This window comes from Gopherus flavomarginatus, chromosome 10 (genome assembly GCF_025201925.1).
Source record: "Gopherus flavomarginatus isolate rGopFla2 chromosome 10, rGopFla2.mat.asm, whole genome shotgun sequence".
Classification (NCBI taxonomy): domain Eukaryota; kingdom Metazoa; phylum Chordata; order Testudines; family Testudinidae; genus Gopherus; species Gopherus flavomarginatus.
In genome coordinates, this window is record NC_066626.1 from 35,690,034 (window position 1) to 35,715,328 (window position 25,295).

At 42.5% G+C, this 25,295-nt stretch overlaps 1 protein-coding gene across 6 annotated transcripts in view; it reads right to left on the minus strand.

Annotated features, from left to right (window-relative positions):
* Positions 1-24,235, minus strand: part of ITPRID2 (ITPR interacting domain containing 2) — a 62,405-nt gene extending 38,170 nt beyond the window's left edge. For 3 of the 6 annotated variants that reach the window (XM_050916392.1, XM_050916391.1, XM_050916390.1), the window contains exons 1-10: positions 24,041-24,234; positions 23,122-23,361; positions 22,707-22,752; positions 13,620-13,669; positions 12,637-12,693; positions 10,818-10,857; positions 9,074-9,172; positions 8,331-8,539; positions 6,222-6,940; positions 645-717 (exon numbers count right to left, since the gene is read on the minus strand). In XM_050916392.1, coding sequence (XP_050772349.1) covers positions 645-717; positions 6,222-6,940; positions 8,331-8,539; positions 9,074-9,172; positions 10,818-10,857; positions 12,637-12,693; positions 13,620-13,669; positions 22,707-22,752; positions 23,122-23,302 — 1,474 coding nt within the window. In that variant the 5' untranslated portion in view covers positions 23,303-23,361; positions 24,041-24,234. Of the gene's footprint in view, positions 1-644; positions 718-6,221; positions 6,941-8,330; positions 8,540-9,073; positions 9,173-10,817; positions 10,858-12,636; positions 12,694-13,619; positions 13,670-22,706; positions 22,753-23,121; positions 23,362-24,040 lie in introns of all 6 variants that reach the window. The other 3 variants (XM_050916393.1, XM_050916389.1, XM_050916394.1) reach the window with 3 other exon arrangements.
* Between the last annotated feature and the right edge of the window lie 1,060 nt (positions 24,236-25,295).

The window sequence follows — 25,295 nt, forward strand, 5'->3', positions numbered from 1 at the left end:
TTCATTAGATACACACGCATGAGCTGAAGATTAACTTCATTTGCCAGCTTTGCATGAGAAGCAATAACAATGACAAAATGAATTTAAACCTCTGCCTTGCCCCTCTCCCTGCCCAAAATATAAAAGAACGTCATTCAAGATGAAAGCGTGCAACAAATGTGCTATAATAACTCCCTGAACTGGGTTGCCACCTGAAGAACTAGGATTTCCACCTAGTGCATTCATATTGGCCCTTTGTGTAGCCAAAATGCAGCTGTAGTATAACAAATAGTAAAAAGCCGGATATACTATACAATTTAGGTTTAAAACAAAATAATTTTAGTTTAAATGGGAATCTTAAATTACAAGATATGGATAAGAAAAAAACCTACAACCTCAATTATCATTTCAGTTTCACTATGCCATCATCAATGGTACAAAAGTCATAACATTAATTGAGGTTATAGAGCTGCATCATCTCCTGTAATTTAGGGTGCCACTTTGCAATTACCTTCTGTGATTGTAAACATAATTAAAAAGCAGCCCCTCCCCTCCCTTTTTTTTGGAGGATTACTACTTAATTAGTTTTAAATCCCAGAGTCAGCACTTCAAGATTCAGAGAAACTCAGGATTGCACTGGCTTCGAGGACTGGAAGTCTACTCACCTCTTCTTGATTTGTTCAAGTGTAACTGGTAAGAAGTTGGAACAGGTGGTCCTTCTCCCTCTGTGCTTTGAATCTAGAGGAGAGGAGATTTGTATATTTAGTTATACCAGTGGAACGTGTTCCTGCACCTCAGATTGTGTACAGTTTCAGGCAATCTTTTTTTATCCACCAGGTCTGCAATGACAGGTAGAAACAGTTATTCTAATGCATCTTAACTCGCAAATTAAAATAATGCTCAATGTAGCATTTAAAATAACTGTAAAAGAATATCGATCCCTGCAACAATGCCTCCAGTTTTGCAAAAGAATGCTTCTGCCTCACCTTACATTAATTCCCATAAACACTAAGTCACCATCCTGTTACAATATTCTGTTAATATTTAGAATCTTATTACTCATTGACATAAGACTAAAATAGTAATGTAATTCTATCTTTACTATGGTACATTGCTCTTTCCATTCACATTATTTCATACCCATTGGGAAATGCAGTTATTTTTAGCCCCCTGCATGAATAAGATGATGATGTGTGAATAAAATACATTTAGTGTAGTGAAACATGTGGCCATCTTGAAGTAGATACACTCCCTAGTGTCATCTTGCAAGGTGCTGAGTATTTCACTGCAACATGAGTTTAATTAGGAGGAGCTCAGCTCCTGCCGGGATTGCATCCATACTTAGTTACATTATTATTTGTAGAAATGCATCTTGTGTTTCCCAGTACATAAAATGGAAGATAGCATGTTGTAAGCCATGAAGATTCCAAATGGGAAACTTCAAATTACATACCATGGAAAATTAATCCTACCGCTTAGTCCTTTTGCAAAACAGTAAAACTTATTGTTAAGTAAACAGTTCTCAGATGACCGTTCAAACAATGAAAAGAATATGTTTAAAATCTCAACAGAAAGGCCTTTGTTTGGTTTGAAAGCCGTAATACATTTTCTTTTTGGTATGTAACAAAAGATCCATTAGTTCGCATGCAAGGCTAGACTGTAAAAATAAAAACCTACAGTAATGTACTAGTCTAACTAAATTCAAAATTAACAAGGAGAGAAACTTCAAACTGCATCTGTAGCTAGATTCAGCTAAATATACATACATATATATATATATATACACACACACACACACACACACGATATTTCACACAAAAATTGGCATTTTGCTCATTTTTGAAATGTGTTTGTCAAAAGCAAAAAATATATTTACACTGACATGATCTTTGCTGCAAGAATAAAGCAAAATGCTAAACACATTTTCTCAATTACAGGAGATTCAGGAAGTATTCAACAGTCTATGGGTCTGCCCTTGACTTCAGTGGGGAAAAGACAGCAGCTCCTACTGACTTCAAATGGGATTAAAAACTCTACATTAAGAATAGCATCAGATCTGTTCTTCTTGACTGTGCAGACTGTCTCAAGAGGTAAAACAATCACCTTCTCAAAATGAACGCTACTGAAAAAGAAGTTCCGGCTGTAACTGCGTAATATGAAAATCGATATAAAATATTTAAAATTACCACACAAACTATTTCACAAAAGATTAGAGTAAAGCAGCGACTCCAAAGGAACTCATCCTTGAGAGAAATTTTCAAATCCTCTAGTTGTCCTTAAATGAAGAATTGGGATTGCATTCTCCTCTTATAATCAATTCCTCAAAGAACAACTTTCCTCTATTTGTTAATTAAGTTGGTTGGCTAGAATCCATGACCACATCACTAAGACAATTTATGGCTGTCTAAAGTACATCCAGCTGCAATGTCTAGAGGAAAAAAATAAAACATAGAATGAAAAATATAATCACAGAAGCTACTATATATTCTTCTGTAACTAAAATAGTTACATTTTAATGTATTCAAGCTATAATCTCTGCTATCACTGTTGCACCATGTTGGAATAACCATGACGGAAATAAGAGTGCCAAGAAGAGAAAACAATTTTTTTTGAAGAGCATTTGATTCCTTTATAGTTTCACAGATTACTTTAACTCGTGATATTCCACACTGAAATATTTATATTATATTTTACTAGGGGAAAAAAGTCAGCCACTGAAGTGTCTTTTTAAATAAACAGATCTTTGTTTGCACTTGACCTGAGTTCACCCACTTCTCAACTTTCTCTGTTTGACGCGGAGGCTTAAGATGTTAAGTACTGATAAAATTGCCTTGTTTCTGTTTTCTATTAAAATCAGAGCATGTGTTATGAAACTCCAATGTATTAAAATGGAAACTTCCAGTGTCAAAAGGACGTCTTAAAAGGAACATGAAGATTTCTCAAAACACGAGGTGAAAAACTGCTCTTTGCTTATTATAGCATTTAAAATGACACAGAATATAAATTAAACAAGCAGGAGCAGTTTGAGCTTTACTTATGAGAAAACAGAGACTGATAAATTATATCAAAGATAAAATGTGCTTGTGAGGGGGGGAATTCTAAAACACTTTGTCAAAGATCTTAAGATCTGAAGGCTGCTGAGCATCTTCAATGCAGCACAGGACCTAAAATACTTTATTCAGCTCACAAAGTGACTTCTTGACTGAGGACTGCAGGTCCAAGTCCTGTGCGTTTAATATTTTTTCTCAGCAAAATCTTAGGCCACTTTAACCCCAATGCAAGCAAGTTCAACTCCACTTACTTTAACCTGAGCAATGCCATTACTAAAATTTAGATATGAAGTGCTTTGAAGAGTGCCTTGTAGGAAAAAATGAATGCAACGCAACTTGCACAATAGCTGATGTTTTCATCTGCTGGAAAGGCAGTTTGTAAAATTCCAGTTTTATAAGACCACGAGAATGGGATACAAGAAAAGCTATTCCTTCAAAACTCATTGGGCTCCATTAGTTCACAATCAGCCACCAGTTACTAATTATCAGTAACTGGTCATTTGTACTCTCTTTCTTGGCAGCTTTGGCAATGAGAAGTGATTCACTGAAGTTGAGCTCAGCAATCCTTTCGAACATTCTAACCTCTATGGAGGGAACATTCAGAAAGATCTGAGCGAGGGGCACTGCAGTAATGCATGTAAGGCATGGCTGCTGTTTACTGCATCAATCATAACCAACCTCACTCTTACTCATCTCTTGGTTTTATCCACGTTACCTCTCATTTTATACTTCGATTAGGTATAATCTGTACTTAGATAATAACTTCTTTGTGGCAGGGACTTTGTTGCACATGCCCCTAGCACAGTAGAAGCCTAAATCTAGCATCACAGGCCCCGATTCCACCCCCTCAAAGAAAGAGTAAGACTGATTCAACACAATTCCTGGTATTTTGCAAAATACAGCTACTTGTTTAAGACAAATTACATATCAGGAAATAAATATTTTAATTAAATTAGTTTTCTTTTTAAAAAAAATTTGAGAAAAGTCAGTCTTACAGACCCTTTGATTGCACTGGTCTTCCAGGAAGGACACCTTGGTTCTCTTCCCCTTTCTTTGTTTCTGATGGCTAGGCTCTGCCTTTTAACTGCCAATCTCCTTTTCATCTTAAATGCCTTCCACCACCTGACACTGGCTGAGCTACTGGATCAGAGTTGTGTTTGCAATCCAAGTGTGCTGTCTCGCAACACAGGCCCATTCTTCAGCCAATACTGAAGCTCGAGACAGACCTTAGTGAATCTAATTGGCTAACTGAAGAGAGGTTGCTTGAGGGAAATCCTGCTCTGACAAACTCCCACACTGGCTAGCTTTACAGCCTTCCTAATGCAGCTGACCAACTAAGCATTAGAAAGCATGGGAAGAGCTTCCTTAATAGATTCGTCATCTTTCTTAATGTGTAGGTATACATTCCAAACAAAGCTTAGGAAAGAGTGGGTGGAGAGTTATTTTCATTGCTTCTAATATTGTTTATTGTTCATTGTACCCTCTTTAAAATGCAGGAAAATAAAATTAAAACTACCAGATAACGTTCAGTTTTGCTGAAGAAAAGTAAGAATCCCTCCTGGGGATTAGAAAGCAGTTGAAATGTGTATAAAAAAAAAAACCACCACAACTCCATCCTACATTGTACTTCATCATGCTAAAACAGCTGTGTTTATGCACTGATAGCACTGCAAACTATGTCAACTAGAGCTGCACAAACTCATCAGTTTTGGGTTGCAGAGGTTTCAGCAGTCCCTTTTTCAGTTTTGGGTCATGTTTTCCTTCAAATCCAACTCAAAGGAAAATTCAGTGAAAGACACCAAGTTTTGTGTCATTTCAACTTATCCTCCTATATTAGCCCAGAATTGCAAAAGATAAAAAGAATCTCAGGTTTGTGAATACAATCTGATCCTCATGTGTGTAACAAAACCTAACAAGGTCAAGTTTTCCTTGGTTGCGTTAGAAAAGCTTCATGCTTTTCCAGTGCCAACATAGCAGCAGACACAGAATTTGTTAAATCCTGATTGAAAAGAAGACACGCAATCCTTGTTATCTGCTGTTTGTGTTTTTTCAATCAAAATGGTGGGAGATTTTGTTTGTTTTGTTTAAATCACAAAGATATTACATTTAAATTCTGAAGGATTTTTATCATCACTGGAAATGACAACTTAAAATAGGTCAAATTTGGAGACTAAGCTACTTGACAGTGTCCATTTAAAAGCTCTCACAAAACATCTGTTAATCCATAGAAGAGTGGTTTTCAACCTGTGGTGCGCAGACCCCTGGGGGACCACAGACTATGTCTAACATTTCCAAAAGAGTCTGCTCTGCATCTCTATTCAAAATTGTTAGGGGTCCGCAAATGAAAAAAGGTTGAGAACCACTGAGTTAGATTACCTTATGGGATTCTGCAACCTCTAATTACTGTGAGCAGTTCTCACTTTCCAAAAAGTAAAAAAACAAATCATTTCACTAACACAGAGGTGAAAGGTTTTATCATCTGTTAAGATGTAAGCTAATGTTCCTAACTCTCCTAGAACAAGTGATATCACTAACACTCAGCAGAGCAGGGAGCTAGGCTGCTTACACTGCTAGTAGAGCCAAGGACATCATTGGTTGCTGTAGAGCAAACTCAGAACCACTAACTCAAATCACAGCAGGCAAATAAATGGAGGAACTAGACTAAAACCAGGCCTGCTGTAAGTCAGTCTAGTTTCATTGACATCAATGAAGCTATGTCAGTTTACACCAGCTGAGGTTTTTGCCCTACTGTTTCTGACCATTTTTCTAACCTATGTATTCGGTTGAAGGGTATAATCTCTAACAATTTTTAGGGTTTTTTTTAATATCTATTTCAGTTCAGATTTAAACTGATACTACTAGTCAATTGTAAGTAGTTACTAAATAGAGAGAAAATTAGATTTTTTTAATGAAGTTAGCCTTTTTAAAAGAAAAACAGTAATTAAAATGATAGAGGAAAAACTAGAAGCTTAAATAAAATACCCACAAAAACACTTCATGCAAAATCCAAAATCAGTTTAAAAGAATATCTTTTCCTGGCATGGAGCTGCACATCACACAACCTTCTGTTTTACCAGCCTTTTGGGTTGTTTGGTTTAAAGACTGTCTTGTCTCAATGTTTCCTGTGGCAGTGTAGGGAACAAAAAAGGCTATGTCAACTCGGTGCAAAATAAGGCATTTCTTTCCACCTACCTCTTCCATCTCAAAGGAGTCCTTCTGCGGTAGCTTTAGAATAGTTATGGATGGAGATGCTATGGGAGCATAAGGTTCTTTATCTGGAGTTGATGTAGGTGGATTTTGCAGCTCAGTGCTATTTTCAAGCTCATTATTCGTAGATATATTAGCATCACTACTGAAATTGGAGGAGTCCACAATACCAGATTCTTCAAACAATCTATTCTGGTGACTTGGTGAGTCATTCTTTTGCTCGTCCATATGAGGCACATTATCATCCTGAGTTCCTTGTTTGTCACTAATTCCAGCAGAAAGAGTTGTGTCATTAAGTATGTCTATGACATTGGGCTGATTACTAGATATCTCCTCTTTTACTGTAGCCAAAGATGGAGAATCTTTCTTTTTTAAGTGTTTTGGTAATTTTGATTCATTTTTTACATCATTTTCTTCAGTCTCTTGGCCAGGTAGCATTTTCTCTTTTTCAACAGCTGGGGGAGTAATGCAGCTGCTACTTTCTCCTGCCTGCTGGGGTATACACAGATTGAGTTTTGATAGGGTCTTCATTAAACGACTTGCAGTATTGCTTCGATTTAAAGGAGCAGGGTTGGAGGTCTCTTTGTTGGAAGACACTGAATTCATGCTGCCAATTTTCTGCAAAGGAGTCCCAGAAACTTGGGAATATAAGGAAGAAAAAGCATTGGCCACAGTAGTAAGCACTTCAATCTGACGAAAACGACCTGAAGCACAGGAACAAAGCACAAGTTAAATTTTTAAGAGAACAATTGATGGTATTGTGTCTAATATTTGTACAGTCTAGCTAAGAATGTTGTAGGACTTGCAACTAATTCTTCTCTCTGGAATGACTATACAAAACCACCACAACTTACAGTGCACAGGTAAAACCATATTTCTGAACCCCAAATATCTCTCTCCCTTGTCTAAAATTAACATCAAAATTCACTTTGGATGTTATGAACCCTCATCTTTATGGTCATCCATTTTAATTCAGGTCTATGTTCTGAGATTTTTGTAAAAGTGAGATCACCTGTCCTTATATAGGATTTCAAGAGTATATTAGCAACATGTTAGGAATGTATTGTAATACACACTTATATCGAAGCTGATGTCTAAGGTCAAAATTTTAAAAATGTATAGATAATATTTTATTTATGTAGAAACTTAGCCTCGATACCTACAATTTAGAGTCTTGGGGTATAAAGAAGTATTGATTCTTTGTATGACACAGTATATAAATACTAGTTTAAGAACATTAAGAGTTATCTAGAAATATAGGCTGTCTTCGTGATATTTTAAAAGGGCAACCCCAACACGTCTCTTTCTGAAATTATCAAGGGCTCTCAAGAGCTGTTATAATGCTGCCTAGTACTGAAAACTACAAGTGATCCCTTGACCTTTACAAACTTCTAATTGTTAAGAGCACTCTATAACTTCAGAAAGAGAAAGGTAGGGAGAGCTCTTATAGATACATTAAGTACAGAAACACAGGTAAAGTAAAATTGTGAGTACTGACAACACTTAGTCAGCTTTTCCCACTCCAAGTACTCCTGTAATGAAATGCCTCAATTACTCTATTTCCCCCTGCCCCTCCTCTTTCAATACTATTTTGATGCTCTGAACACCGATGGTGGAGTTCTCAGAAGACTCAGCTTTGGCCTAACTGTGCTTCCAGTGAAGTCAATACGAGTTTTGCCACATGGGAACAGAATTAGGTCAACACTGAGCACTTTTTAAAATCTCACCCTAAGTGTCTACAGGACAAGAAAAGGCTCTGGAGTATTTTTGTTGTAGCTTGTTTCAGTGCTTTAAAATTGAAATGAAAGATGGCTTAGCAGAAACTCTCAAAAAGGCCAACATAAAACTCAGAAGATGAAGGATAATGATGGGGCACCTTACTTCCCCACCCCAAAAACCTGCCCAAATATGTACACATCACCTCTTGGAAGGCTTACAATTAAACTGGAGTTTTACTGCTGAGTCTTGATAGGACCAAAATTTGGCTCTGAGACTATAAAAGCTTTACAGATTACTGGTCTACAGGATCCATTTTCTGGTTGTTCACAAAATTTTAAAAGCTTAAATTAACCTTCACTTTAAAAGTATACTTACTTGTTAAAGCAAAATTTGGATTTTCCACTTCCATACGCTGCATTTGGGCATTCAAAAACACTTTGATATCAATCCCTCTGGCAAATGATGATGAATTAAAAAATCTTGATGGGATTTTAGAAGCAATATCTGGTTCATCTCTTCCAAATCCAAGGTTATAGAGTACTTCTTCAGGGTCTTCCTCATAAAGATCCAGTAATTCAGAAACACTAGACAAATGAAAAACAAGAGATTTTTCTACACAATGGCTCTCTTTAGGACATGGTCCCTTCAGTCTGGTTGCTATTTCAGCCCCCCAGTCTGTGCCCTACTGAAATTTTGGTCCTGCAGCACAGTGAGATGGGCCCAAGTCATAAGTTTTTAAGGCATTTACACCTGGCATTTCTGTTCAAGCCATTAGAGAGATGAACCCAGTCAATGTTCAGATCCAAACTTTTTACATATTTATTTATAAACACAATCCTTAACCCAAAGGTCTTGAAATCTGAAATGCTTCTTAAGTTCAGGCATTTCCAGGGTTCTGGCCCAACTGTCCTTATTTTCTGAGAGCCATAACTGGAAAAAAATGTCAAGTTCTTTCAAATAACCAAATTAATAGTCCCTCTTTTGCTACTAAGTACAATAACACATATAAATCAAGCCAAGTCCATTTATTTTAGGGATAGAAGTAGTAACTATTGGCAGAAGAAGAATGATAAATCCCACTGAACTGTGGCATATCCTCCAAAGCATAGTTCTTTTACCTTGAAACCGTTGCACTGCTTCTCCCAGAACCAGTGGAATTCATACTTCTCCCCTTCTGGTGGAACTGATGTCTCCTCTCCTTCGCCAGCATACCATTGCTGTCATACAAATGGACAATACTGACATGATGAACTGGTTCCTTGCAGTGATTCAATTTTCAGTCTTTAAGGAAAATTAAGTCTCCACTTTCAGAGAATTTCTTTTCCTGTTCAGTATTATCTGGTTTACATTAGCTAGGTCTCATTTTATAAATACACAGAAATAATTAATCCTTAGTCCCTTAATAAAAAATATACACCCTGAGAATCCTAAAGCAAGGGATGCAAACTAATAAAACACTACTGCAATCTCCCATAAAAACAGTCCCATCTCCTTTCCCGCTCTCACCCTCCTTTAAGCCCACCCAGAAGTGTCAAAAGTATCCCTTACTTCAGCAGGCTTATGTTCTCCACTCCCTTACCTCCCCCACAGGACCGCCTCTTCACACTGTACCTGGTCATGGCTTGCTGCTTGTGTTACCTCACCTCTTAGATGCTGATTTCAACTCCCTAACCCCTGCTGCTCCCTGCTGCAAGGCACAGATTGAGGCCCATGAGCAGCACGAAGCAGGGGAAGCCCCCCAGACAGGCCTGGGAATTGGTTGTGCTTCCAGATTAGGGGAAATGGAATAGGACTGGCTCCAACCAAGACTCCCACCCTGATTTCTCCTCCCCAGTTCCAGACTATCTCCTCCCTACATCCCCAGCAACTGGTGCTGCCTCAGCATTTTCCAGTGTCATACAGACTAAATGACTTTCCCTGAATGGCATCAGCATCACCATCCTTTTGGGGAATATAGATTTTTAACCATTAGACAATGGAAGTTTCACTTGCAAGAAACCTGGCAGAACAGTCACCTAGGAGCTAAGGGAACACAGAGCAGCTGGGTCCATTTATATAAGGGCTCTTACTGGACCTCACTGAGGTGAAGTAGCAAAAGGTCTTAGGCTATGTCTACACTACCTCGGTAAGTAGACACAACTCCAGCTAGGTCAAGTTACCCTGGGATGTCGACAGGAGAAAACTCTCCTGTTGACTTACCTTACTCTTCTCATCAGGGGTATAGTACAGGGTTGACTGGAGAGCAATCTGCTGTTGATCTGGTGGGTCTTCATTAGACCCACTAAATCGACCGCCGATGGATCGATCTCAGAGCATCGATCCCGGCTGTAGCGTAGATGTAGCCCGAGTCTACTTGCGTCTGACTGCACTTAGAACATCGCTTTGGGGGTAAGCATGAGGCCTTTCCCTAGAGGCTCTCTCCCAGTACAGTCACCTGCCCCTCTTACTCCCCCCAAAAGACACTTTTTCTAACCAAGATTCCATCTCAAAGGTTGAAACAAGGAGCAAATTTTCCCTTGACACTGTCCAGAAATAGATTGAGCATTTGAGTGGCGGATGAGGGAACTGAAGTAAGCCACTTATCTCTTGCAGAAGTGTTGCTTTGTGTTCAGAGATTTTCTCCTTTTACTTGATACTCCAGATTAAATGTGATGGAAGTAAAAGAACATATTTATGGGATACATTTTTGTGAGTATTAAAGTCGTTTCCCCCCCATATTATTAGTGACATCTTCTTTGTAGGAGTAAACTCTTCTGCATGGAATGGTTTTGGTACTGGGACTGCCTAGTTTACCTCTACCTCATAGTTCAGATAATTTTATTTCAATATTCCCCTAAAGCAAAACAAAAATGAGATACTTGCCATGTTTCCATTTTTGCATCACTTTGATGTAGATGATTAGCTGCAGGAAAATAAAGGAAAGAATTGTACATAAAGCTCTTTGGCAAAACAGCACTTATAATTGATAAGAAATAGTAGCCAACAACATATGAATCCAACAACATATGTTTGTAGATGCCACTTCACCTCCCAGAGTCCATTCTTTACACATACAAGTGTACAATCAGTATGTATGCACATTTGTAATAATAGGTGTTAATTGGTTCTATCCTTTAGAGTTGATCAAAAGTTTTTTGAAAAATATTTTTCCGTTTTTTCTGCCTCCTACCTTCAGAAAATTTTGACATTTGAAAATTTTCAGCCAGCTCTAACAGCTTTGCCCTTTTCCCTTTCAGTCATATGACCAGAGCTTGGATTGTTACTTAAAACAAATGGGAAACACTTCTCTAAAAAATCCTTTCTATAGCAGGCGGAATAACAAATGAAAAGTCTATTAAGAGGAATCTTTTTAATCCCACTTACTCTAATTCAGTAAGTGATATGGACTAAATTAATTACATCAAGTCAACTGTCAAATAAATTGCTTTCCTCGTTATTTTTAAAATACTTAAAAAAAAATTATTTCCTCTCCCAAGGTCCAACTCTCCTCCTGTGGTGTTGATGGCAAGACTCCAATTGACTCCAATAAGAACAGGGCTGGGCTCAGATCAGATCTGACATTTCTCAAACACTTTTTAGAATTGCAAAAATTGTTGTCAACTTATTGTATGCGCCTTATCCTGCATGTATGCACAGAGTAGCTGGACAAGCAGAACCCAATCTGTGAAGTGCTGATCTGCCTCTGCATGTATGGAACTTGAGCATGTTTGGCAGCTCTCAGCACTGGACCCTCAATGCAGATCAGCTATTCAGCTGGGGGCCTCTCTGGCAATTTAAAACATTCAAATCACCAAAAGGCTGTGCAGGCCACATTTTTTAGGTCAAGAGGTTTAAAAAAAAAAATAAAAAAAAAAAGAAAGCCTGCTCTGAGGGGCCACCTCTCCTCCTCCTCCAAAAGAAAGAGGGGAAAAGAAGAACTAGTGGGAACAAGCAGAGAGAAGCAGAACAAACAGTAAAGCAACAACTGGAGATACAAGGGGGGAAAGTGTGAAAACAGACAAGATCTAAACCGCCTTCCCCTTTGTTTTTATTTTGTTTGGTGGTTGTTGGTTTAAACACTTATCTACTGGTTTTTATTTCAGGGTTTATTTAAATCTTTCTCCCATCTTTCATCCTCTCTTCTCTTTCCTTCCTCCTTAACTATCAGCTATTAGCTGAACACTTGATGCCAAATTTGGCCATCAGAAAACTCTCACATGCCACTCCCACTGGTTTCCATGGAACTGGTGCACGTGTCTGACCTCCATAACTGGCCCATATAAAGAGAGCACAAGCATTAGCGCAGTCATTTTTCTCACTGCTTGCACTCTTTCCACCAATACTTTGGACTGTTTCATTGCTGTCTGCACCAAAGCACATGAAGTAGCAGCAGACAGCTGCTCCCTTCATTACGCAGGCCCCTTCAAGGCTGGCTCTGCCCTGCAGGAAGGCCAAGTCACAACAAGTTGACAAAAAATAAAGAAATAAAGTTTGGATGAAAGAAAAATAAATAAATAGGTTTGTTTGGGGTTTTTTGCAAATATCTTATCTTCCCTTTTGCTTTCCAGACAGCTTTACCATCAGACTTTGACCAGACTGGAAATAATGACTTTTCAAAATAAATTCAAACTCTTGAATGTTACTTAAATAATAATTTTAAAAAATGCTTGCTTTAATAGTCAAATAACCCTGCCACACCCACCTTCCGCTCCCAGGGATAAGTCATCTTCAAAACTTCCTCCATTTCTCACCAGCATGCCTGAAAATGTACATTTGGCAGTTCAACGCCTATATAGTGCTGTAATGTTTTCTTTCCAAAAGCTCATATAACATTTTTTAGTTTAAACAGAGTTAATGCTGTAGGATTTACTCGGAACATCTTTACAGATCCTTTATCATTTACACCTTGATAATGTACAGACAAAGCCTATGGTATTTTGAAGTTACTATTCACATCACAGAAAAGCTTATTTTAAAAGAAGAGCTAAAAGAGAGGTCACTCTAAAGCTACTAGAGGGGCCAGATGAAGAACAACTCCACGTCAACTTGCAAGCTAATTAATCATAACTACTTACCCCCTGGTACCATACCTAATGTAAGTACTGTGCACTGGATGTTAAGTTACACTCCAGACATCTTATCACAGGGCTTCAGGGTTAATAAATTAGTCCAGTCATCCCCTTTCTTCCACTGGTATATACTGCGAGTTCTTTTTATATGCTCTGCAACTACCTGCAGATTCTTGCTGTACTTTGAACTTTCAAATTTTGTCCTGCTCAGATAGTAATTTTTTCAGGTGTGGCCATTTCAGTTAGAGCAAGCAAAAAAACACAGCACGAAAGTTGACCTAGTTCTAAGACTGTAAATTAACTAGCTTCCCCTTTCCCACGCATGCACGCGCACACACACACACACACACAGCTTCAGAGATTTTGCATTTATATAAAAGCTGAAGCACGGGAATAGTCTTTTTAAAGACTTCTTCAACTCTTGAAAAAAAAATCTGATCCTTTTCCCCTTCCCTGAACTTCTCCCTCAACTGCACAGGAATAAGAATATCTTAGCAAAATCAAGATAGCCATAACATATGCATCTGGGTAACAACTGATTTTAAAATCATAAACTAGGAAAGCAGAAAAGTTCATAATAAAAGCAGCTATCCAAGAGCACACAGTCTTTTCTTACCCTTCAACGTAGGATTGCTTTGCTCATCCAGGGAGGCTCCCAGAGGCGTTCTGAAACCACAGAAAAGGTTAACGCTAGTTTAAAACGTTGCTTCTTCATGTCCTTCCTTAAGAGCTATAACCAGCTTGTGATAAGAGCAGTTGTGCCTCCTTCCTCCCCCAGAAAGCCTGCACAAATGCACAGGGACTGACAATAACTTACTAAACAATCCCCAACCTCCTGAACACACACTTGTGAAAAAAACAGGTTGATAAAACTGGCAGCACTCATACCTATGAATGTTAACACAGGAATCAAGATTAAGGCAAACGTTAAGGCGGCCACAGGCATTCTGTAGGTTGTGAAAGAAAATATTGTGTGTTATATTGTGCCCACACTACCAATAAGAATGAATTGGGAGCAGTGGGGGTGGCACTACGCAGGAGGAAATTCATTTTAAACTCATTTACACTTTAAACATTGACACCTGTTTTTCCTACACTGAAATCCGAAGGATAGGTGAGTAAAGGTATGAAAGACAGATAGACAGGCAGACACACACACACACACACACCCCTGCTCCCTCCTTACCCCCTCCCACCAGAAATTGTAAGTTCTTTTGGTCAGTGATTGTCTTTTTGTTCTGTGTTTCTATTAGGAGCAATACAATGGGGTCCTGGTCCATGACTAGGACCGCCAGACACTACTGTAATACAAAAAATAAGTAATAGTAATAATAACAACAACACAAAGTCTAATCAGAAACGAGAACAATCTGAGACCTAAATATCCGTCAAGTCATTTGCTAGCTCGGATACTGGATCAAATTCTTTAGCTTTTTTTCTAGGACAGATGTAATCACTATTTCAAGAATGGAAAGAGGCTTGTTGAAGGGCCCAAACCTGCAGTCTTTGAAGTCAATAGCAAAACTCTCACTGACAGCAGAATTGGACCCTAGTGGAGTTAGTATTACTCATCCTGTGTAAACTAATCCAGTTCATAAGCTCTTTAAACAGACCAAATATTAATACAGAGCTGCCACCAATGCAGACAAACGACGGCTAACAAGAACCTGCTATAGAGTAAAGCAGCTTGGTACAAACCCAAGACATGAAATAAAGTAAAATATGATTAAAGAAGGGCAAATCAGATGACTTAAGTGTTTACATCATGAATACTTCCTATATGGGCATGTGAAGATTTTTCATTAGACAAGCAGAGAAAATTGCCCAAAGTTACTCTGAAATAAGAAAAAACATGATATGGTATTTGTTCTGGTTCCAAAACTAAATTCTGGAATGAAAAGCGTGTATTTGTTTCCTAACACACCCTTTATTTTACAATGCAAATTGTTCCTCTGGAACAGTTTACTGTTGCTACATGTTGCCCTTTGATAACGAGTCTTCAGAAATAACTTGTTACAGTGACATGCCAATTAAAATACTGACAGTATGAGTAATATTTACTCAGCTAGGTGACAGAACAAGCCTTTAGAAATTCAAATCTTCTGGAATTTTGGGTCTCTCGTGGGAGTAAATAGGGCTCTAAGTGACTAGGTTTTTTATTAAATCTATTCAAGTTACAGCAAGTCTTATGTTCTGAATTAACAACCATGCCTATTGTTTATATCCTGGTTTTAATGGCTAAATTTCTCTTCTCCCTCTTCTTCCTTGGAGGCCACTTCAGCATGTCTTACTTTTTAGCTAGACAAAATTACTGGCAGCAACTTCCTCAATTGACGCCAGTAGTGTGCATGCACTGGCTGGCAGAGAATGGTAAAAAGCAAGCAGCAAAACTGGCATTCTCCCTCAAAAATAAAGCCTGTCGCCTCCGCAGCCTGTTAACAGCTACTAGAAAGAAACTTTGACAAGCAATCTGTCTGCATCCCTGCTTGAATCTCTACACACACACACACACCACCACTGTATAGTCCATTCCATTGAAAAATTGTACATTTAAAAAGAGAAGAGCATAAGAACAATAGAAGCCCTTTGAACAACAGCAAAGCAACTGGGATATGTTTTTAAAGGAATATTTTCAGCAGCATGGCTCGTAAGTCAGCTGATTCAGGTTTGCTTTCAAGTGCCTTATGTTGCTAAACAGGAGATTTTAGAGATCTTTCAATATATCCTCATACTCAAGAAAAGGCACATTATACACTGAGGGTACATACTGCTACGGCAGACTCCGAAGAAACTGCCTGCTTTCACAGCCCTAAATGAAGTAGCATGAGTGTGGAGCAGATGCAACACAGGGCAAGGACAAATGGAAAACCAAAGAATCTGGAATGCAGAGCTTCATAAAAGTCTTGACTTGCACTGGAATCAAGGAACCAACATGACTTGGCTACACTCACACTTTACAGCGCTGCAACTGGGGTGTGAAAAAACACCCCCCTGAGCGCTGCAAGATACAGCGCTGTAAAGCGTCAGTGTAATCAGGGCAGCAGCGCTGGGAGCACGGCTCCCAGCGCTGCACACTACACCCGTAAGGGATGTGGTTTACATGCAGCGCTGGGAGAGCTCTCTCCCAGCGCTGCCACTCTGACTACACCCACACTTCAAAGCGCTGCCGCGGCAGCGCTCCCGCAGCGCTGCCGGGGCAGCACTTTGAAATTCCAAATGTAGCCATACCCTTAGATCCCTTAGAGAGATGACAAGACATCTCCCAAACATTCTAGGTGCAGTCAGGAAGAGTGGGGGAGGGGGAATTCTCTGGGATCTTCTACTCAACACCTCCTCTCAAACATTTATCCCTCTCTTTACACCCCCAGTGCCCATCACTGTAGGCTCTATGTCCTGATCAGATAGATTAGATACACATGGTTGTGCCCATAGTGGACTTTACTGAGAATTCTGCTTTTCACCTTCCCCAAGTTGTAGAAAATTTCTGTTGGGTTTGTTTGACCCAGTATTGGTTATTTTAGGAAAACTTTAACAATTAATGAAGATCTTGCATTGTGTTTTAGAAGCAGTTAAAACTTTGGTTGTTAAAAATCATAGTTTGGCAGCCAAAGTGCAATTAAATAGTGTGTCCATTCTGCCTCAAAAACTCAAAACAAAAAAAATATCTTCGTGGTCAGATTTCAAATCCTCCTCTTTCTTGAAGATTCTACATGAGAAAGTTCCTAAACACTTTCCAACAGGGTAAGCTATGTTGTTGTTATTATAGAAGACATTTTGACCAAACAAAAACACTCAAATTCAAAAAATAAAAACCATCATTGAGTTGAAATGGAGGATTTCCTCCTTTCTGTTTCAATGTAAGATGGGTATACAGCTGATATTTTATGTTTATCTTAAACAGCCTTAGTCAATGCACTAAATTATTTTAAATCATTTCAAAACAGTGGCAAAATTGAGATAAATGAAGGAAGACCTTCCTACAGGGATGACAATTCCATGAAATGGAGCTGAAGTGTGATGTTTCTTAGGCCTCGATGAATATTGCCACAATGTGATGAGTGCTTTTCTACCCCAATAGCTGTAAACAGGTTTATACATATATAATTACACATACACACACATATAAATAGTGGAGCCTGGTGTGATGTGGAGAGACTTCTGCATAGCCATGAACTACTTGTACAACAGATGAGAAATTTCAATGATTAGAGTCCCACACTGCTAACGCATACCACAGAAACAGCCATCAAGTAAGTCCATTTTCCTTACAACGACAACATTGTGGATAGTCTTTTGAAACAAAAAATCTTACAAGCAGAGCTCGTTACCAAGAATGTTGATGCTATTTCATTTGAACTAATACCACTGCAAAACCTTTCAGACTGGCCAATCAAATTTGATCCTACTTTTTCTAAAATGTCATATAAACGTAAAAACAATAGAAACGTATTCCTTCATTCCTATGGGGAAAGTATTTTTCGTGTTTTTACACACCAAACAACAAGGTATTTTGCTAACTCCTGAGAGCCAGGACATGTAATTGACTAGAAACAGAAATAAAATCAGTCTATTTTTGTTGTACACACTTGGAGAAGTCCAGATTATGCAACAGTATAGTGAAAAGCACGTTAGTAGATTGTTATAAGAAATTCAGTTACAATCCAGGAAGATAGTTCCTGTAATGCAGGTGTTATTTTTAACAACACAATGTAAAATATGTTCAAGATTTTTGATATTGTCTTTAACCAGCAATGTGGACAGAAAAAGAGGAAAACCACCAGGGATCATTGAGGCAGGGCCGGCTCTAGGTTTTTTGCCGCCCCAAGCAAAAAAAATTTGGCTGCCTCCTACTCTAGCCCTGGGCTCCCCCCGGCACCCTCCTACTGCCCCAGCTCTGCCTGGAGCCAGACATGCTGGTCTGAGAGGCACAGTAAGGGGGCCGGGGGGTTGGAGAAGGGGCATGGAATCCCATGGGGCAATCAAGGGACAGGGAGAAGGGGGGGGCTGGATGGGTCGGGGGGGCCTGTCAGGGGGCTGGGGTGTGGACAGGGGTTGGGGCAGTCAGGGGGTGGGGCCCTAGGGGGGCAGTTGGGGTGGGGGGGTCTCAGGAGGGGGCAGTCAGGGACAAGGAGAAGGGAGGCTTAGATAGGGGGTGGGGTACTGGGGGGCAGTTAGGGGCAGGGGTCCCAGGAGGGGGCGATCAGGGGACAAGGAGCAGGGGGGGTTGGATGGGCTGAGGGTTCTGTGGGGGGCAGGAAGTGGGAGGGAATGGATAGGGGACGGATCTACCTCCCCGTGGAGTGTCCTCTTTTTGGAATTTTAAAATATGGTATCCCTACCATTCACAGTGCCGCCTCATTCTAGCAGGGAGCTCTCCATTCACAGCAGGCTGCAGCACGAGGTCTCAGCTACCTCACTCCCTCCCCATCCCTTTCCTGTTGATAGCTGCCAAGGGAATGCTGGGAAAAGTAGTTATTTCCCTGCTCCAGGGCTGGCTCTATAGGCAGGAAGCTAACCAAGGAACTACAGCTCCCAGGGCCCCCTGTTGGTTCTCAGCCCCCAGGCTGGATCTCTGCTGCCCCTGCAAATGTGCAGCTCCAAGCACCTGCTTGCTTTGCTGGTGCCTAGAGCTGGCCCTGCATCTAGGGCTAGAAGAACTAGCCCAGCCCGTTCCCTTTGATTATGCATGCACATACGCAGAGAGAGAGTAGCAGACACCTTGTCAAAAGGTAAATTAAATTATTGTCTCTCACCACCTATAACAGACAATAATATACATTTACGCACAAATTTAACTGTGTACTACCTACAGTCTTGAGCAGGGCTTTGGAGCTGTGCTCTGGGTCTGCCCCAGCTCCAGGCAAAAACCTGCAGCTCCACTGCACTGGAGCTGCTCCATGCTCCGCTCCAAAGCCCTGGTCTTGAGAGTATAATCCTGTGAGGAGCTGTGCACTTATCCAAAGTGCTGAGAATTCCCAGCTCCCACAGACATTACTGGTAGTTGCTGGCACTCAGCACATCACAGAATCAGACCCTAATTGCCTACTGGTCTGATCCTGCTCCACTGAAGTCAATGGGAGTTCTTCCACCTCAGGGAACCACTGATATTAACAAATCACTTGAGCTTTGCAAAAGCCAGCCACAAGAACAAAGTTTGAATAGTGTGTGGATATCAATAAGCCGCAGGGTGGAAAGTCTATGCATTTAAGACTACAGAGTGTGCAACATTTTTATGTAATACATGAAAACTAAAGGAACAGTGTCAAAGTAGAATTTGCCAACTCTACAAAAGAGGCAAATTTAATTTTTTAGTATAAAGTACAGAATTGGTCAGCAACAACATTTACAAACAGTACATTTACACTTGTACAGGATCTTTTATGCAAGGATCACAGAGGGCTTTACAAACATCCGTTAACTAAACCGTGCAACATCCCTGTTAATCAACTTTTTTGTGCCTTGCTTTCCTCAGCTGTAAAATAAGGAAAACAGCAATTTATGTGGCTTGCTCAAGGTCACGCAGTCAGTCAGTAGCAATGAACGAAAGCCAGGAATTCTGGCTCCCAATACTCTGATCTAATCAACAGACACTACTGCTTCATAAGTCTTCTATCCTGCATAATGATAATAATTAATAATAAAATCTAACATTATATAGGTTTGTGACTTTAGTTATTAAGTATGCATATTGTCATTATGTGGATATATGTATAATTCCTTTAAACCTGTACCGAGAAGCTAAGAAAGGAGAAGATTCTAGACAGGAAGTCTGTGAATAGAGACAGACTAGCTTTCGGAAGAATCTCTCCCCCCTGCATTCTAGTAAAGCTTCTAGTTCAGCACTAGACCTGTATAAAGAAAAGGAACATACTGATTTGGTAGCCACTATTTACCAAGATTTGCTGAAATTCTACTTCTTACAAGACCCACAAGTCATTAGGTCACAGAAAAGTTAAGGCATCTTGTCTCATTTTGGCAGTGTGAAAAAAAATAGTCACTGACAATGGACCACAATTTGTCAGAAGGGAATTCCAAGTTTGAGGATACAGTATGTCAGCAGCCCTCTCTCTCCACAAGGGAACAGGTCACCTGGACAGCACAGAGACTTCTACAACAAAGACACCATATTACATCTGCTGAGCTATATGGTAACACATGCATCAGTCTCTAGAGTAAGCCCAGCTGAGTTGCTCACTGGGTCAACGGATCAAACTAGCACTACTAACCTCCAAAGTGAATTTTCACCATAAACTGCTATGTCTAAAGGATGGCAGTGAAAGATAAATATAGGAGGTCCTGAACTTTCTTTAACTATTGGGATGCCACCCAAAGCTCACCTAACATTAAACTAGGACAACTATCCCTGATAAAATTGAAAGAAGAAAAATATTGGACAAGATCAGCTATTGTCACTGGCTACAGCTGAACCTCAAAATACTATATGGTGGAGACTGAAGAAAAAGCTTGTTCTAAATCTAACTGAACTGTTTTGTGACAATAGCAACAGTGGTATTCATTCCACAGTCTTAGTAAAGGTACATAATTAGGGCCCTATCAAATTCAGTTGATTTTGGTCAATTTCAGTCATAGAATTTTAAAAACTGTAAATTTCACTGTGTTGTAACCTTGGGTGCCCCAATCCAAAAGGAAGTCATGGGGGGGGAGGCAGGTGCGCTAGGATTTGGGGGGCACCATTTTCTTCGGCAGCAACCGCGGCGGCAGGATCTTCGGCCGCCCCGGTTGCCGCCGGCATTTAGGCGAAAGGAGCTGGGGCAGGGGGAGCGAGGAGGGCCAACTGCAGCAAGTAAGGGAAGGGACGGCACGCAGGGGAACCCCCTGGCCCCAGCTCACCCCTGCCCCACCTCCTCCCAAAGCGCTGTGGCCGCTTCACTTCTCCTGCCTCCCAGGCTTGTGGCACCAATCAGCTTAGGCGCTGGAAGCCTGAGAGGCGGGAGAAAGTGAAGTGGCCACGGCGTGCTCAGGGTGCTCGTGCACAGAGCAGGGGTGAGCTGGGGCAGGGGGGGTGCCTCAGGGTGGAGAGTGGGGAGCTGCCGCAAGGGGGGCACCTCAGGACAGAGGGGGGGTACTGCTGCGGAGGGGGTGAATCAGGGCGGGGGCACGGGGGGGAGGGCGCAAGGTGGAAGTTTCGTCTAGGGCGCGAAACATCCTTGCACCGACCCTGGGGGGAGGGGGTCACAAGGCTATTGTAGAGAAGTCGCAATATCGCCACCCTTACTTCTGCGCTGTTGCTGGTGGCAGCATTGCCTTCAGAGTTGGGCAGCCAGACATGAGCATCTGCTGGCCAGGCACCCAGCTCTGAGGGCAGCACCGCCACCAATAGCAGCATAAAAATAAGGGTGGCATGGTATGTGGTTACGGGGGTCTGTGGTCGCCCCCCCCCCTACACACAAAGCCAGCCCAAGGTCTGTTTAACCCCTGAGCACCAGGGCGGGACAAGGCTGGGAGCACCATGGCCAAGGGCTCCTACTGTATGCCAGGTTCCAGCTTGTCCTCACCAGGCTGGTGAGAGATGGGACTTCCTCTTCCCCTGCAGGGGCCGCTCCCGGGGCCCAGACAGAGCCACCTCCAGGAACCTCCCCCAGCTTCAGGAAGCTCTGTGGCTGCAGGCTGGGAGACCAGCTCTGAAGACAGTGCTACTAACAGCAGCAACGCAGAAATAAGGGTGTCATGGCAGGATATTGCTACCATTACTTCTGTGCTGCTGCTGGTTCAGATGTTGCTTTCAAGCTGGGTCTGGCCAGCATCAACCACTCTCCAGCCACCCAGCTCTGAAGCCACCACAGAAGTAAAGATGGCAATACCACAACCACCCTACAATAGCCTTGCAACTGCCCCACAACCTTTGTTTGGGTTGGGACCCCCACTTTGAGAAACACTAGTCTCCCACATGAAATCTGTATAGTATAGGGTAAAAGTATACAAAGGACCAGATTTCACGGTCCATGACACCTTTTTCATGGCATGAATTTGATAGTGTCCTAGAGATAATCCTTTAGGGAAGTCCAAGCCTAAGGGACAGGAGTCTATATATTTGAGATTAGATACATCATGTCAATCAGTCAAACAAAGAAAAAGGATCCTCAGGGCCAGAAGGTGACTATATGTGGGAGAATGGTAAAGCTGATGATTCAGTAATCTGTTGCTAAATGTTTAGTAATAAAGGGGAGGAGAGAAAGGGATGTGCACTGTTTCCTTAGAAGTGTAACATGAAGCCAGTCAAGATGAGGATAGGGAAGGTTTTAAGAGGAGCCCTGCAGTCAGTCAGGGAGAGAGAGAGTAGATTTAGGGATGACACTGTTTTCCTTAATCTTTGCTCAGTATTAGAAGAAAGTGACTCTGTAATGTTTTACCATTGTCACATGACAGATAGTTGATTTTTCTTTCCTCTCAGTTTGCCAGACAGCCACACTAATACATGCATTGCTACTCTAGTAGCTTATCAATGGTACATTTATTCTCAAAGAAGAACTTCAACTGTTCCCTAATAAGAGAAAGCGCACTACCGAGAGAGTTAAAAGTAAAACTGCATGCTTTGAGGGCCCAACCCTTCAACTCACACTCACATAAGTAAAGGTGGTTAAGTTCAGGTCCTTTAGCTAATAAAGAATTGTGGACACTGCTACTTAGACATATGTCATTATTTAGAGCAGTACTGGAACTTCTGGTTTGCAGAAGTACTTACCTGCAATCTTTAAGCCATATGGCGATCTTCTCATTTGGAATATTACCTTTGGGAGAAAAGAAAGGGAAGGAGGGAGAAAAGCAAAGAGTTGTAATTGATGCTCTGTGCATTCCAGCTGTCTCATAAAGAAAGAGGAATGGTGCCTTTTAAACACCACTTACACTACTGCCACACAAACAAGACTGCTGACAAAAGCAACAAAAAAGGAGACAACAACAAACAAAAGAAAGAAGAATAAAACTCAATGGCAGGCCAAAAATGTGAGAATTAAAAATACTTTTAACCCCAGACTGCGTGTCTCACATATGGTGCAACCCAGCAACGCTTCCATCAGGCAGGGCTAATGGACGGGCCGATCCCAGTCCCTGCTTTCCCCCCTTCCCTGCCTTAGTGGAGACAAGCGGACAGGACAGACCTCCTTCGGCAGCCAGGAGCAGTTTTCCGACGGTGAGCTCGTCCTCCCGCCGGGCCAGCTCCGCTGCTTCTGCCGAGAGCTCCTCCGCCTCCGATGCCTGCCAGGAGTCCCTGCTCTTGGCCCAGGCCTTTCTCTTCTGGCTGGCCCCGGGCCACTCCTCTGCCCCCGGCGGCTCCTCCATCAGGACCGCGGCTCCTGCGGCTGCTGCTTCACTTCACGAGGCGACGGCAGCGAGGCGCCCTGCCGGGCACACGCGAGCCGGGTGAGCGCGCGGAGCCCGGCTCAGACTCGCGGGACGCGAAGCGAGGGCGGCAGCGCGTTTCCCACGCGCGGGGACGGGCTCCCGCGCAGCCCCGCTGGGAACGAGCAGCAGCGCCCGAGTCACCCAACGTCCGCCCCAGTGCCCGGCAGCCCGGCGCGCCCCGCGCTCAGCATCGCCCCCCGCCGGCCGGCCCCGCGCGCACAGGCGGCTCGCGCCTCGCTCACTATTGCAACACTGGGGCGGCCTCCAGGTCCGCCCTGAAAACGATCCCACGTTTGGCCGCCCCCGCCCGGCCGCCCGGGGGGCGCTGCAGCTCGCTCCCCTCCCACGCCTCGCCCCAGCTGGCGCCTGTCACCTCCGCTTCCCCCCAAGTGCGGCTTCCAGCCGGGAGCGCAGCTCGAGCGGCCGCAGCAAAAAGTAACCAACAAAGCGGGAGGCGCCCGCCCGCCCGAGCCGAACGGCAACCCGAGAACTTAATCCATCGGGGTGTTCCTCAAAGCGCTTCCCTCCCTGGGGAGCGGGCAGCAGCCCGCGGGGCCGGATCGGGCCCCTGCCCCGCAGCCAGCGGCGGGGTCCGTGAAGGGCCGAGCCCAGCCCGGAGCCACCCTGCGTGCCGCGGGGAGAGGAGCCGCTGCTGCGGGGCTGAGCCGTACTCACATAGCGGGCCCGGGGGAGGAGGATTCACCCGCCTGGGCTGGAGCTTGCGGCGGCGGCAGCGTCCCTCTGAACTTCCTCATACCGCTGCTGGGAGAAAAGTTTGCTGCCCACGTGATGGGACCCAAGCAGAGCCGCGCAGTCTCCGCCTGCCCGGGCACGGCCGGCTGCACGCCGGGGAGCGCCCTGCTGGAGGGACCGGCTTCCCCTTTCTGCATCTGCCCCTGGGGCCAGGGTAGCCAGTGACCCCCTCCCTCCCGCGGCGCGTCCAGAGGCTAGTGGGGAGGTGACAGTGCAGATAAAAGACACGGGAGGGCGATTGTTGTCGGTCTCCTTGGAATCCACAGTAAAATCCTCCTGCAGTGTCAGGGGCTTTTTAAACGGGGGGCAGGATATGGGACGATTGGAAAATCGACGCGCTCTTGCTGGGGAGCAAAAAGTTATTGACCCCACTAAAAGGCTCGTGGCAGCCCATCCGCTCTCATGCCACACTGTCCTCACCTGCTTGGGGTGGGTGAGCTGGTCCAGCTCACAAACACACCAAGAGGGAGGGTGGGGAGAGAACAGGCAGAAGATATTAAGAGCTCGGAGTGAGAAAGGGCACACTGGGAAAGAAACATGGCTTAGAGAACTAGCTCGAGAAGAGCGAACAAATGAGAGAGTGTAGAAAAGTGAGTGCGCAAACATGCAGAGGAAGGAAAAAACGGATAAAGGGGAAGGGAGAGGTGGATGACAGGAAGAGAAAGATGCAGAGATGAGAACATTCAGCATTCTGAAGGTATTATTATTAATTCCCATTATCATGTCATGGACCAGGGAGGGTCCCATTGTGCTTAGACCTACAAACAGAGAACGAAAAGAGAGCACTAGGCCCCAGAAAAGCTAACAATCTAGTTTATATTCATTATAAAATAGTTTGAATCTGTTTTAACAGTAGTTCGGTTGTGTCTGCTGAAATCAGTGAAAATAGTCCTGAGTTTAGATGAAGAGACTTGACCCCATCTTCATTCACACTGTGGAGGCTATAGATCACTCTCGTTTTTCTACCAGAGAGGTGACAGGCCATTAGCCCAGTAATGTTTCCTTCTTCCCACCCCTTCCATCTAAATGCACACTGTAGTTAAAGATAAGAGACAACGTACTCAAAACTTTCATTTCTAAGAGTCTAAACTTTAGTAATCCTCTTTCTGACTTAGCACAGGAATACTGGCGAGAGCGAGGAAGCCTTTTAAAATCTTATTTAAATTCAATTGAAGTC